The 14,990-nt window shown below is 54.1% G+C and overlaps 4 protein-coding genes across 4 annotated transcripts; all 4 read left to right on the forward strand.

Moving 5' to 3' along the window:
* Window positions 1–1,428: 1,428 nt before the first annotated feature.
* VTJ04DRAFT_3977 (uncharacterized protein) lies at window positions 1,429–3,794 on the forward strand (the record flags this gene model as incomplete). Its single annotated transcript, XM_069361935.1, has 10 exons — window positions 1,429–1,544; window positions 1,609–1,667; window positions 1,725–1,763; window positions 1,913–1,968; window positions 2,023–2,127; window positions 2,193–2,208; window positions 2,262–2,707; window positions 2,763–3,085; window positions 3,148–3,210; window positions 3,503–3,794. 10 exons carry the CDS (start codon window positions 1,429–1,431, stop codon window positions 3,792–3,794), a joined length of 1,515 nt encoding a protein of 504 aa, XP_069222497.1.
* A 1,342-nt stretch (window positions 3,795–5,136) lies between these two features.
* On the forward strand, window positions 5,137–7,704 carry VTJ04DRAFT_3978 (uncharacterized protein; the record flags this gene model as incomplete). The annotated part of the gene is made up of 3 exons (XM_069361936.1): window positions 5,137–5,407; window positions 5,465–6,044; window positions 6,102–7,704. 3 exons carry the CDS (start codon window positions 5,137–5,139, stop codon window positions 7,702–7,704), a joined length of 2,454 nt encoding a protein of 817 aa, XP_069222498.1.
* A 659-nt stretch (window positions 7,705–8,363) lies between these two features.
* On the forward strand, window positions 8,364–9,212 carry VTJ04DRAFT_3979 (uncharacterized protein; the record flags this gene model as incomplete). The annotated part of the gene is made up of 1 exon (XM_069361937.1): window positions 8,364–9,212. One exon carries the CDS (start codon window positions 8,364–8,366, stop codon window positions 9,210–9,212), a length of 849 nt encoding a protein of 282 aa, XP_069222499.1.
* Window positions 9,213–10,883: 1,671 nt separating this feature from the next.
* On the forward strand, window positions 10,884–13,789 carry VTJ04DRAFT_3980 (uncharacterized protein; the record flags this gene model as incomplete). Its single annotated transcript, XM_069361939.1, has 4 exons — window positions 10,884–10,901; window positions 11,981–12,407; window positions 12,473–13,685; window positions 13,750–13,789. 4 exons carry the CDS (start codon window positions 10,884–10,886, stop codon window positions 13,787–13,789), a joined length of 1,698 nt encoding a protein of 565 aa, XP_069222500.1.
* Between the last annotated feature and the right edge of the window lie 1,201 nt (window positions 13,790–14,990).

Consider the following 14,990-nt stretch of genomic DNA (forward strand, 5'->3'; position numbering starts at 1 on the left):
TCACTGTTCCTCGCAGAGTCTTGAAGGGGTGTTACTAAAGCTGCTATACCTTTTCTATCACATTATTAATCTATTTAGGCTGCGGCTCTCTCCCACTTTGGCGGAGACCCCAGAACCGGGCTAGGAGAACCGGACGTTCCATCCGTCATATGTTGGACAATGGGCAAACGGGTTGAAGTGACCAGAGGTTTTCTCGTGCAATATAGGGGATACAGAAGCAATAAATCCCACTGCTCTTTGCTGCCCTCCTTTTCGGCCCATTCCGGGTTCCTGTCATGCCAAGAATCCGTCGGCATCCCTTCTCCCGACGTCAAGGTTGCTATGAGGTGGGACCTACAACCTTGGAAGAGGGGATGAAGTCATGTGGTGGCCACTGCCAGATGACACATGTGAAAAAGAACTGACTTTTCGTTCCATCGAGTTAATCCTCGGGGAAACAGGAATGTAAGATTGTACTGAGGTGGTAGTTTTTAGTAGGAGGGTAAGACATCGCGGGCCGGGACTGTGAGAATGCAGAGCGGGAGGGACCAAGAAAACGCGTGATACATGAATGGTTTATTCAGAGACCAGACGTTTAAATGCAAGCGGAGAGAGAATGCTCTCAAGCCTACCACCAAACGATGACGGGCGGTATCAACGTCAGCCATGCCCTCCTTTAAGGATATCCTCGCCAGGAGCAGTCCGATAGGTGCGATGGAGGACCGACGCTCGTTTTGACAAAACACATGTTCCTACGACTACACAAATTCATCCTCCGGAGTCCAAAATGGGAAGGCAGAGAAACCCCCAAACTATTCCTGGGCACAGAATGGTATGACTGTTCCAAGGGTGCATCCTTTTTAACATGATGGTAGGTGTCAACGGCTTATCCGGCATGGAAAGGGATTTGGGAGGATCCACTGCGGCTTCTGTGCCGTTCCCCGGATTTTGTCACCATCGGCGCCACATTCCCCGGATATTTCCCACGAATAGCGGCCCGTTCCAGGCCCAAACCCCTGGCGAAGAAGCCGACGACCGCCGTTGGTAACCCCGTGGAGCTCGGGACCGTTGCGGCGCTAACATTTCATCCGGCCAGCACGGTCTCCACGACTCAATATCAACCATGGATAGCTTCACCACTCAACCTCCCTAGCTATGCAACCCGACCGCGGGGAGATAATAGTCAACGGTTCTAGTGTAGGATTGGACTTGACCCTGGGTACCAAAGCATGGACGACAAACAATTCAAGGCGCAGCAACATGGACCCCCAGACGTAGGCAGGATAAAGGGGTGTTTGATGGTTGTAACTATGATTGAGGATATAAAAAGGATCTGGCTGTCCACTGCAATCACATCAAGTGCGCTCCGTCTATCGCACAGGTGTCGACGACAACACGCCTGCAAGACCGGTAACAGTTTGACTCCTGCGGACAACAACAGGCGCGACAATGAAGGTTGAGCAGCGCGCCCTTCTCGCCGCGGCACTGGCGCTCGCCGGGACGCCCGGTGCTGAGGCGATCCTCCGTTTCTCCTGCTCGGAGCTCGTCACTGAGCGTCTCGACCCGTGAGCCAATCCTGCAGATGTCCGACAGGTTTGCTTGTGTTCTCTGTTGACTGACGGTCTCTAGCCTCGTCTTCCCGGGCGTTGCCCAATCCCCCCATCTGCACCAGGTTGTGGGCGGCAACAGTGAGTTGGCGCGAGCACCAACTAACAGGAGGAACGGTTATTGACGACGACATGCAGTGTTCAACATCACAATGGATCCAAACAGGCACAATATTGGTAAGTTCCAGGTCCCAAAATATGAAGTTGTTAGGCGCTATGACGTCTTGAGGAACGGGAGAGGGTCCAATATTCCTGAGAGCCCCAATGCCCGAAGAACGCACCCGATATCATATCAGGGGCAGAGATGGCTGACATGGTCTTGGCAGGCGAGGAGGCGACATGCACGACTTGCACATTTTCAGAAGACTTCTCGAACTACTGGGTATTTTTCTCTCTTCTTCCTCTTCTCATCTATGGACTGCTAACTTGGGTCTAGACGGCCACTCTCTTCTTCCGGGCACGCAATGGCTCCTTCATTCGGGTCCCTCAGCGAGGCAACATTGACTTCGAGTCAGCTCGTGGCGGTGGCATGACTGTCTACGTGAGTATTACCCGACTGATAAACACTCCGACTGGAATAACAAGCTCTAACTTCACGCACAACAGTACACTGCTAGCTATCGTATGTGCTGCTCTTCCCTCAACAGCTCATCCCAGATCATTAACCCCAGGCAGAGAACCAAAAGGTCACCGCCTTCCGCCCCGGCTTCCGCATGATCGTGGGCAACCCCTTCTACCGCACGCAGGCTGAGGCGTCCCGGTTCCGGCAATTGACCTTCACCTGCCTCGACACCCTCTACACCCGCACGGGCGAGACGACCTCCATGCCCACCCGGCCCTGCAAGGAGGGCATCATGGCCAACATTCGCTTCCCGACCTGCTGGGACGGCGTCAACCTCGACTCGGAGGACCACATGAGCCACGTCGCCTACCCGGCGAGCGGCACCTTCGAGAGCGGTGGACCGTGCCCAGCGTCGCACCCCGTTCGGATTCCCCAGCTCTTCTATGAGGTTATCTGGGATACTCGCCAGTTTAATGACCGCAGCCTCTGGCCTGAGGACGGCAGCCAGCCGTTTGTCTGGTCGTATGGTGACTTCACCGGATATGGCACCCACGGTGATGTGAGTATTACTCGCGTTCTTGAAAGCCGTTTACGCCGTGCTGACTGTTTCGTAGTACGTCTTCGGCTGGAAGGGCGACAGTCTTCAGCGTGCCATGGATGCCAACTGCGACGGCTATTGCCCACAGCTCAAGACCCAAAGCATCGCTCAGGCCAACCAGTGCCGGCAGCAGCAAAAGGTCAAGGAGAACATTGACGGCTGGCTTGACCGCTTGCCGGGTAACGTTGAGATCACCGGTCCTCAGCCCGGCTCGGGCAGCGGAAACCCCGGTGGCAACCCGGGTGGTAATCCGGGAGGCAATCCGGGGGGCAACCCTGGCGGAAATCCCGGCGGTGGTAACCCGGGTGGTGGCAATCCTGGTTGCACCGTTGCAAAGTGGTATGTGGAACTCCTTGATCTCTTGACAGACAATGATGGACTTGCTCTGACACCTACATCAGGGGCCAGTGCGGCGGCCAAGGCTACACCGGCTGCACTACCTGCGCGGCCGGCTCAACGTGCCGGTTCCAGAACAACTGGTATTCGCAGTGCTTGTAATGTCTGGGTGACGAAGGACCCATGAGTGGTGTTGTGGATGAAGACATCTGGTAGAAGGAATCAGGAGACAGGGGCTGATAAAATCACCAGTGCAGTAAATAGCAGCACATGTACATACACTGCGGGACAAGAGACTTGTGACAACTCATTCATGGGGTATTCCGCTTGAACGCTTGGGAAATTCTCCCCGCTTCCCGGAAATTGTCATCCTACCCGATGACACTCCTCAGGGATGTGCTCGTTCCTTCAGCTCCTCAGACGAAGCCGCCTCCTGCTTGACCAGATATTCCTCTTCTTTCTCATCGCTCTCAACAAACTCTGGCGCATCTCGAGAGACGTCAGCCCAGCTCATGGCAGCCGGGTCGGTCAGAATGGACCATTCCCCAAGCGTCTCCCACTCATCGTCCTCATCCTCGATACTGCTATCGTGTTCTCCTTTGTCACTAATCCCCTCATCTCCTTCCGGCTGTTCTACCGCTTCCTCTCTGCAGGACTGCTCCGCTGCTTCCTCCACATCTCTGGCCGGTTCCGAGACTTGCACTCCTCCTGACTCTCCAGATGCCTTCTGCTCTCCTGGTTGTGCTGGTGTATCCCGTCCCTGACTCAGCGAAACCTCCTCGCTTACTCCGAACTGTCCCGGCACCTCTCCTTCTCTCGGTTCCCGTACAGGGTATCCTCCTCCTACCGGCTGCCCCGATGCGGTCGTTGTTGTAGGAATGGTTTCCCCCACTCGGGTCTCCTCGACAAGCCTTCTCTCCACGCACCACAGACACTCGCTGTCGTAGACCCTGGACGAGCGAGACACTGCAACGCTGCGTGTGCGCGAGCACTGGGAGCACTCGACGTTGTCGCGATGTAGGTCGCAACACAGCCATTCAACGGAAGCCGTGTAGCAGATAGCGGATCCGGTTGTTGGGTTGTAGGTAGGGCGTTGTGGGTTGTGGGCCACGCCGTGACGGCAGAACTAGTACGTCACAGAAGGGCGGCACATGGTACTAAGGGGTAGGTGCGCTGGTTGATGAGAAGTATTAGAGGCTGATGTTTTATGTCGGGAAAATTAAAACATATTGGTAAACTTGAAGTTTGGCGAGATTGGAGACACAATGCACCCTCGCTCCGAATGCTGGACATGGAAGATGAGGTTGTGATCGAAATGACGGTGGTGTCGAATGAGCCACGGGAAGCACTTGCTCTGACTCTCAGGCGAGAGCATACCTCGTACCTGATTCACCCAGGTTGCGCTTGATTCAACATCCCTGACTCATTGAAGCCGAATGAAGGCATGAAATATGGAACCTACAAAAGCATCCGGTTGCCGTACAATGTGAAAGCACGAGGCGGACAAATAATAAGGGAGTTCCATAAGGTACCTAGCCACCTTGTTCAACCAAGGAGGTGAACCTGATACCTGTCGACAAAGACAAGTGGAAGAGCCAACTTGAGGCGTATTGTAATTGATGCTTCCACGAGACCAGGCACCTCGTTGGTGTGGACTTGGTGATGTCGTCAGCATTACGTTCTGTCGGGGTAACTTTGATTGCGCGGCTCCAAGCTGGAGAGATGGGAGTCGTCATGGCGTTGGTTTGGTTGCTTAGCCTCCACCGCAACCACAGCCTCTACACTAGCTATCTCCAGGCACCGCCTTGGCGCCGTCGAGCTCTAGCGCAGACGTCCCTGTTGGGGCTTCCAAGCACCGCCACACCCATCGCGGCATCGTTCTTGTTCCGGCATGGAACGCGCGTTCAACTCGTGGACACGTTACGATTTTCGAAGGATGCTGGTGTCAACATAAATAGGTAAATAAGGAACAAAACTCGACATGGTTTTGACCTGGAGCGTTGTTCTCACCACTAGCTCGTTCCTTGGTCATCACTCAGACTGCCACCCCAATCATGACATCCCAGCCAAACCTCCAGGCACAGGCTGCGCAGGACAAGGACAAGCCGGACTGCACCATCTTTTTGTGCGGCCTCCCAAGTACCGTCCGCCAAATTGACTGGCTCTGCACCTGGGTTAACTGGGAGGCCAAGTCGCCCGATCCGCGTCTTCAGGAGAGCTTCGTCAAGATCCCACCGGATGACAACGATTCAACCGGACGGTGGCGCAGAGCCAAAGTCGTGCGGTATCGCCACCACAATCATGAGAAAGATCATGACCCCAAGAGTGAGTCCGACCATGTCCCAACCTCGTCGTTGCATGGCTGGCTAAACGAAACGATAGCGCCCGACTATGTGAAGCACGCCTTGGCTCCCTGGGAGTATCCCTGCGGATTTTTGTTTGTTTACGACCCTGGAACCTATCCAGCAGCGGCGCTCGATGTGCTTCGTCAGTGTGTCGACCTCTATAAATCATGGCAGTGCTGTAGGGGGTTCTGGATCCTGATTCACGAGAATCCCCGACAGTCTCACTCATGGAAGGGCGAGGAGTTCCGGAAGACGCTGGCCCAGATCCGCGAGCTCGACGAGATCCTAGCCCCTTCGGGAGGATTGGATGAGCCGACTCTGCGAACAGAGTCATACAAGGAGGCATGCCTCCAAGTTGGGCTCGCCCTCCTTGACGATGCACGACCGTTTGTTCCCGAATCCGTTGCAAGCGCGAAGTTCTCGGACGACGACTGGCGCCGGGGTAATTGGCCCTCCACTTGGTCACATGTCAACTATCTTCGGGCGGCCTGGGAGACGCTCATGAACTGCAAGTATCGTCTGGGAATTGATTTGCCCGAGATCGCAGCCGAGTTTGAGGCCAGGTTGCTGCGCTCGCGGAAACAATACTGTTCGTTTCCAATTACGCGTCAGCACAGGTGAGTGGTATGGTGGTCCTTCGACCGGGGGGTTGACTAACATAACATTAATATTAGGACCCTCGCCGTCTTCTGGCTACATCAGCTAGCTATCGGGCGCATGCGGTCATCTCTGTCCAAGGAAATCCATAGTCATGGACATGAAAACGTCCACGGCGTGTGTCGCGTGAACGGTTGCCCTGTCGACCCTTGGATGCCGCTGTCATACTTCAGTCGGGACCTGTTGGAGTCGGAGCAGGCTTCGATGTTTTGGATGCTTCCTGACCTCCGTGTCTTACAACCCGAAACACCGGGAGGGATGTTGTTCTCGGCGAAACGTGAGGGTAAACAACACGAGGACGAGGACTTCGAGCGGCTCTTTCGTCTCGCCTTCTACATTGTCCATCGGTACCGCCGCATCTACCCCGCCGAGACGCGGCCGCGCAGTTGGTTTATCAAGAAGGCTTTTGCTGCCATGCAACGCCAAACCACGCGCCTGCGCGCCTCGCATCCAGACATCCCCCCATTCTCTGAGACCCAGGCTTACTTCTACGTCCAACTGGTACACGCCTGCCTTTACAGGTTCAGCCAGGAACACTTTCAACGGACACATTTCCGGTTCGACGATGTGCCCTATGCGCACTTCCGAAAGACCAGCAACGTCTCGCCAGCAGCGTGGAAGGAGTACTACACCCCGGAGGTGTGGAACAGTGTCTCGGCGCGGGCTCAATTCATCCCTCCGGACATCAAGCCCCTCCCCGACAGGATGGAAGACTGGGCTCTTCCAGACATGACTGACCTTTACCAGAGGTCTCTGTACAGTCACATCATCGAGCGTCAGAGAGATGGCGAGATACCGGAGGTCCCGCCAGCTGAGGCACAGCTGTTCTACCAGGCTATTATTCTCGAGGAAGCCAAGGCTGTGCCATCCCCCGTCCCAACCGATCCCAATCAGATTACCAACTATGCGCACCTCCTGCGCTTCATACACACTTACCTCGTCAAACCTGCTGCCGAGTGGGATGACGAGAAGCGCATTCGGACACACTTCCATGAACACCTTGAAAAGCTGAAGACGGCGCGCTATGTGAGAATGTTCCCCTTTAAGGAGCCAGCCACCGTGGCGGCAACGGTCGCCCTACATGCCAGGCTGCGCGAGCTGCGCGACAAGCGGCGGCTGAAGGAGTGGCACATCGGGGGACCGAAGCGCAGTTACGAACCTCCCAAGAAGAAGCTAGATGAGTGGGAGGAGTTCGAGCAATGGATCAAAAGCGACTGGGGAACAGTGCTGGCCTATGACAAGTGGTGGGCAGGGTACAATGCTCACGATTGGGAGGTCATGCTCAAGCCGTTTGGTGACATCTGGAGTGAATCGAAGGATGACGCGGTTGATGAAACGGCTCCGGCTTGCGAGCAGAAGCAAGATCAACAACAGGGTGACGGTGATGAGAAAGAAGGCGAGCTGGAGGAGGATAAAGCGGCTGTTGCTGGCAAGGCTGAGGAAAAGGAGGCCGGATTGGAAAACAACAAGGCCAATGCTGCAGAGATTGCGGAGAAGCCTCTGCCTGAGAAAGGATATGCGATTGTGGGTGCTCAGACTCCAAGCAAGGATGATGGAGCTGAGTCGAAAAAGGTCGCGAGTGAGGAGGAAGCAGGTGATGGATGGGAGATCGTTGCTTGAGGGGATACCTATGGTCTGTGTCTCTCAAGGATAGATATTCAAAAACCAGGAGCTACTATGTAGGTAAGCTTTCCCTTGTTGGCGATCTGGAAGGTGCTGATTCCCACTCGAGGTGATGGGCGAAAACTGGCGAGAACCTGTCCATGCATAATTCAAAAGGCAAAGTGCCATGATGCGGGGTTGACGAGACCGGCATTGACAGGCCCAGCTGCAGCTCAACTCGCAGCGTGCGAAAGCGCCACATCGTGGTCTTTGCAGGCTCCATGGACGCTGCAGCGTATCAGCAAGCTCCCTGAAGTGATGGTGGCATGTTCCAACGGATGGCCACCACCTTCAACACACCATGTTTTTTCAGCCTTGCTGAAAGGCACAGCTCCCACTCCGAGCTAGCTGCAGCCATATCGTCAATCACACGTTGGGATATAAAAATGGGAAATTTGCATTTGAAGCCGGCACACGTGACGGTCATGCAGTCACCGAGACGTTATATTTTGAGCCTCGCGCCCTGTTGACGCTGGGAAAAGGAAATCCCCGTGTTGGAGGTTCCAAGGGCTCTCTCTCCCGCCCAAAACGACTTTTATCGCACAGTACCGTACAGTACACACATCCAAGGGCAGCACAATAACAGACAACAGTGGCGTAAAACTAATACTGTTACGATGGCACCTCTGAAACAAGTCATTCTCGGGCCGGTGGTCAGCAATCTCCTATCACGTATAGGAGGCCATAACGACGACTTCGACGCAGCCATCTGCCTTGCCACGGAGGTCCCACCCACACGCTCACGCGCCAACGATGACGACGATGCCACAAGCACGGGTGAAGCACTCTCCAGACGGGCTATTGGACCGAGTGGTTATGTCGGAACAAGCGGCGACCCTTTTGCGAACAGCGGTGTCAACGACAATGGCTCAAGCACATCCAGCGGCGGCGTTTCCACGGGCGCCATCGTGGGGTTTGTCATCGGCGGCGTGGTCCTTCTGGCCCTCATCGCTGGGCTTTTGTGGTGGCATCGCGTGAGGATTCGCAAGGTCCTTACCGGAACGGCAAACGGCGGAGTTGTTAATGCTACCAACCAATCCACGCCTCCTCTCAATCCCCCGACCAACACCATGACGCCAGTCATTCAGGTCCCTCAGCCGGCTTATCTTGGTGGTCAGACACAACCGCAACTACAACTTCATCCACCAGTGCAGTCGCAAGCGAAAACTCAACCACAGGCTCAACTCCAAGCCCAACCGGCGTCACAACCACAAGCACAGCCACAGTCCCAAGCTGGCGGGGTTTATTACCCGGTGGAAATGTTCCCACAACTCCAGGGCACGCTTCCCCCTGGCTCGTTTGTCTGGGTGCCAGTTTCCACACCACCACCGCCACCACCTCCAGGCGTGCAGGAGTTGGCAGTCAACACCCCGAGAGTTCCAGAGGTGGAAGGGAGCACGCCGCCTCCGTTGAACGAGATGGATGGGAATTCTTCACCGGCGGGTCAGGGGGCGACGGCGAAGTAGGGATTTAGATGGAAAGGTGAGGAAGATGCCGGGGAATTTAACCGCTGGGGAGGAGAATTAAAGCGGGTTTAATTGGGACGCGTTATCCTGGACCACGTGGGAGGATGCATCTAAATGGCGCCTCTTATCAAAGTCATTTTGTTGCCTCGACATTTGGCTTCGCTGAACTGGTATATATCGGGGCATAACAGGTGTACGAATGACGGGTGGATCAAGACGAGTTTACGACCTTAGGCACATAATGCTTTTTGATGTTACCTTAAGCTTTGAGAAGGTCTTTTTGGACACCCCCATTTGGCTTTTTGGACTCCCCCGCCCCACTCCTTTCCTTTTATAGTCTGGCTCGGCCTATCCAAGCCCCACCTCATACATCTATATAGTGTCAATTCATATTGCAGTCGCACTGGCGAGGCCGTATCCTCGCCCCCGGGCCTGCCGCCGAGGCCATTAAAGGAATTTAAGTCAACAGTAGCTACAAAGCTTAAAAACGCAGTAAAAATCGAGAGTCTACAGTTTTATACAAAGATCTGACTACCTATCTATACAAGCCCTAATACTGGCTGCCCTGGCCGTAAGCCTGTGTAGCTGCCCTGCCTCCTCTACCCTGAGCTGCTCGACTGCCTCCCCGACTGCCTCCCCGAGTACCTCCCCGAGTACCTCCCCAAGCACCTCCCCGAGCACCTGCCCGACTGCGCTGCGTGCCCTGCGTAGCAGGGACCTCGACCTCTCCAGCCTGGGTACTAGTAACCTTGTCCGCCGCGTCCTCGGCGGCGAGGTTAACTCTAGGTCCCATCCCGTATCCTCCTCCTCTAACCCTAGTATATCTAGGAAGCTCTAGGGCTCGTCTTCGGCTATGTTTCAGGTGTTGCTAGACGTTAGCGGCCTGTAACAGGTGTTGTTAGGTGAGAGAGGCTTACTAGGCTTCGCAGCGGTTGCCGAGGGCAGGTTAGCTTAGGTTTGTTGAAGTTGATGGAAATGGCTGAGATGGAAGAATTGACCTCAATTGGTAGGGGGTTCTGCATACAGTACTGCAGCCTTTGTTAGGCAAGGCGGCATCATCGACGACTGTATGGGGCCTACGCGGCTGCGAGCCAGACTATAAAAGGAAAGGAGTGGGGCGGGGGAGTCCAAAAAGCCAAATGGGGGTGTCCAAAAAGACCTTCTCTAAGCTTTATTCGCTTGTAATGAAGGACATACCGGCCGTGAGCCAAGGTTTTCTTGCAATTTCCGGATAGCGTCATGCAACCTTTGGAGGCTCGATCGGATCTACTTTTATCCCAGTTCATCACTCATAGTCCGTACTCCTGCACTTGCCAAATATCCGAACGCTCCTGCGCCTATGAAGCCGACGTCGGGGGCATGACGCGCGCGTTTGCTTGGCCTTGCCTGAGCGTCCGCGGCAGATGTCTCTTCAAGCTCTGCTGAGCGATAAAGAATTGTGACTAGGTCAGAGCCCAGACCTGAACGATGGCATATACAGAATAGAGTGAAGGAAGCGATTGAATTCTGAAAAGCCTATCTGGGGAACAGAGGGCCCGGAAGCCCCAGTATATAAGGTAATTACCGAGAGGTGGCGCCGGGTTGGCTGTCTGGGCTGCCAGAGATGGAGGCTGGGAGCTGAGGCTGGCTGACTAAGCCAGGCTCAGGCCAAGAGCAGCCGATCCCGCCGCAATGCTCGAGAAGCATAATGTATGAGATTTGGGGCACGCCAGAGACGCTTTCTAGGATGGACTAAGACGCGACGGATTCGTTTTTTCTGTCACAAGATGACAGGAACTTGAACGAATTGGATGTGTGAGAACGATCGCACCTGGGGAGGGACTTCCTAAAACCTTGAGGAACGCGACAAGAGTTAATTATGGGGAGTTTCTGTGAGTTCGGCTCGTCAAGACAGCGCCGTGGACCAAGTACCTTCTGTAATCATCACCCTTTCCCTGTTACAGAGAAGCACCGTCGAACAGGCCCGTCGCAGATGACTGAAAGCTCCGCCTTCGAAGCAACTCGAGGACTCGACAGTCAAGGGCGCAGGATGTGCAGGGCGGTTCTGTAATAGGTCAAGAGCTGTTCCAGGCGGCACACCTATCAAGAGACTTATGTAATTATCTTGTTTCTCAACGAGCCAGTGTTCTCGGTACATATGCACGTTCGTGTGAGTGCCAGGTGTGTTCTTCCCATGCAGTCTCACCCCCTCGATGAAGGTGGCGCCCAACCTCGTTGCTGACATGGCATCTTGAAGCAGCGCCAACAGCGTCAGCCGCACTAGTTTGGGCTTCAGGTCAGGTGCGGGGTTTATCTGCGCATCCTCAAGCCATGCAACTAATTGGCCTAATTGTTCAAGATTGGGAGGAGATTATAATATTTCCTCTGGGGGCTCTTCTTGACTTGCGAGCCACCTGATATTGTTATCTCCAATTCCTGGACCCTAGAACCGCGAGGAGCTTTCATTCAACCACCAAAGCTCCGAGAGCTTTGACTGATGTGACCAAACGGAAATCGTCATCTGGCTCACCTGATACACGCCAATTTCCTGAGTACCGTCCCCAGCATTCTATTACCCACAATGAAGGGACTCTTGTTGAAGGGGTTCCTTATCTGGGCATGCTTCGTTGCCGGTGCCTTCGCAGAGGACGCTGGAGACGAATTTGCGAACAACCTATTTTCTGACCTTGCCCCGTCAGTCCCTATTCGTTATCAGCATGCTCAAAATAGCGAAAAGTTGACTCTAAGTCAGGATCTTAACATTATTTGGCGAGAGAGTGACCACGCAGTTCATCAGCCAGTCAACAGGATGGGCTGATAACATTATTCTTGCGATGGCCCCACTGGGCGTTATCACCATCATCGTCAGCGCCATTCGTGTCAGTGGTCCACCGTGGCTTAAGGCGATGATAGGGAGGGCGAGGGAGAGCCGTGCCGTCGTTGAGGCCGAGCTGATGTCGTCAACATCAAACGAAGTGTGCGAGCTCTGGAAAGGCCAGGAAATCGTCAGAGTCATGGGACAGGGCGTGATTCGGGAATTGCTCATCCTTACCCCAAAGAAAGACAAGACGACGGACGCACATAAGAGCCACTCAGATGCGGGGGAACAGACTCTTGTCCCCGAAATTCTATCACTGCAGGACGCCCTTCCGGGTAAGCTGGAGACATCTGGTGGGCACAGGCATCTAGAAAAGCGGTGCTATCTTGTTGAGCACGGTAGGTCTTCAAACCTCAGGTAGTGAGCCAATGTCTCTGGTCATCCGTCGTTAACATTTCGCCAGAGTCCAGCCTTCGTGAACGCATTTTTGGTCACCGATGGCCAGCCAGACATGATTGTTACGCCAGCAAATCATTTATCGGCACAACTGACGATGAAGAAGGCGGCAAGGGAATGGAATTCAGCAAGCCAATTGTCATTGTTCGGCATGAACCAAAAAATTCACCCAATCTCAGCCTCAATGCTCACAACGCACTCGGCCGGGGAGAGCTCTACCTCGTCGCAGCTATCGGTGTTATTCTCCAGCTGGCTGTCGTTGCTTACGCAGGGGTGTCTGCTTACCACTTCAAATCAGTGCTTCTCAAGGACGACAGCCCAGTTGGGGATTACGCGTTTCCCTGCACCGCCATCGGCACTCTCCTCTTGGTACTGGGTCTCTTGATATGTGCATATATCGTGGAGAGCAGCACGTGGGAAAAGAGATACTGCTACCCCAGCAACATGGAGCTCCGAGTGGTCTGGCTTCAAAGCCGCGATACTGTTAACGACCAGGCTTTCGAATCGTTCGCCATCTATCCAGAGACAGCGCAGCCGCTGGTGACGACCTCCTGCCGGACCGAAGCATTCAACGCACCAAGCATCAAATCCCGTTTTCCGCTGTTTCGCAACGTCCGGGAGCTTATCACGATTGCTGGCACAATAATCAGCCTGTCCGGTTTCGTTGCGCAGTTTACCGGCCTGCGCGGCATGCACTGGTCCGTGTCGATTGCTCAGCTCGGTGCAATTGTCCTCATGACAATTCTCAGAGCAGCCATCCGCCGCCATCTCGCTCTACATCCACAAGCAAAAGCTCTCGTACCAGATCACGAGTTGGATTGGCTGGCCATCAATCTGGGGATGCTTCAATATGCCCCCTGGAACTGCGTCGATCACAGCAACAGGCGTGAAGACAGTGGCACAATTCAAGGACAGAAAACTAAGGCGAAGAATGAAGCCCCAAGTTTTCCAAATAATGATCATGGTTGGACCTGGAAGATCGATGAGCTTGAAGATCCGCGCTCGCGGAAAAAGCTCTACTTCTCCCCCCAGCACCACCCTCATCCCAATTTGGCCGGACAGACGAAGATGCATGATGTGATGGTGATCAGGAGGGAGCTTGGAAAACGAGCGGCATGGCCAGGCCCGGCAGCTGCAGAGGCCATTGCCTTAGCCCGTGCGATTGAGGTGACGATGGATGCTCTGTATACCCCGAGTTTTGAGGGCCAAGAAGTAATATGGTCGCTTCCAGCCACTGATCCCTTAGATCCGTCTCGTCAACAAAAGATCTCTTTTCGAATCCAGGCACGACAGAAACGCTGGAGAGCTTTTTCTGATGACTTAGAGGCTGCCGTTTCGCTGTGGCTCTATTCTGCCTCGACAAAAGATCGGTCGGGTCAGAAAGTAGGCAAAGAAAACAATCAAGATCCCGGTGACGACGAGTGGTTACGGAATAAAGGGGCAATTAGAAAACAGAGCCTCCGAGTCTTGGGCCCGTGGACGAAAGCCCTGCGAAGGGACCTCCAGTGGTGGGCACCGGACGCGGCTGAGAGAGTTGTCGCTATCGAAGACATCAATCGAAATGTCGAGCAGCCTGCGATCCACGTCGCACTTCCTGAACTTCCCAGTCATCCAGCGTCAACCACCAGGGGTCCCAGACACACAGGTATCGAGACCCCGCTGCCGCAGATTGAGAAACATCGCGTTGTCGGATTTGTCCCCGGTGCCCGCTCAAAGTCTCTTCATGAGTACAAGTGGAGGGTCTTAGAATCGGCCGTCAAGTTTGATCAAGCATTGCCCACTGATTCCTCATCAACGGACAACTCGTCATCGACTGATTCCTCATCAGCCACTTCCTCATCGACTGATTCCTCATCAGCAAACACCTGGACCTCCGACAAGACTCAAGATACAACTGATAATACTCCATCATCATCATACTCCCCGCTACCATTTGATTCATTGTCGTCATCGGATTCTTCGAGTCATTCCTCATCGTCAGCCAAGGCCCGAAAGCTTCAAAAGACCCAAGACCCACCACAGCACACCTTTCTCGCCGTTGTTTCTCAAGCACCCTTAAGAAAGCTCTATTCCCAGCATATGTTTGCGGCGTTCTTTTGGTCCTTGGTGAAGCACTTGGACGGGCCAATTCAGCAAGAGGCGGAACTACGACCAACTCGAGATCACCAAAGCGCCAACACGCGATGGCATTCATTCTCCCTGAGGAGTGCTAAACTTTCTAAAATGGCAAAGGATATTCAAAGCACAGGACTTGCCGGCCTGGCAGACGTTTACCTCCTCATCATTCCTCCACTGAGCTTGCAAAACAAGTTGCCTCGTCCAAATGCGCTCATTGAGGTGGCACATGGCCACGCCACAAAGTTGCTGGAGAATGAGAAGTGGGAAGGGGCCGTTGAGACATATCTCTGGTTGTTTGAACAAACAACAACTTTCCCTCAAAAAAGCTTTCTTCGAAGAAAAGCTAACGCCCTCCTTTTGGAATATCTCAGGGCCCTGGATGATGCAGTTGCAAGACAACAGTTCTT

This window comes from Mycothermus thermophilus (assembly GCF_041956435.1).
Source record: "Mycothermus thermophilus strain CBS 625.91 unplaced genomic scaffold VTJ04scaffold_2, whole genome shotgun sequence".
NCBI classification, from domain to species: domain Eukaryota; kingdom Fungi; phylum Ascomycota; class Sordariomycetes; order Sordariales; family Chaetomiaceae; genus Mycothermus; species Mycothermus thermophilus.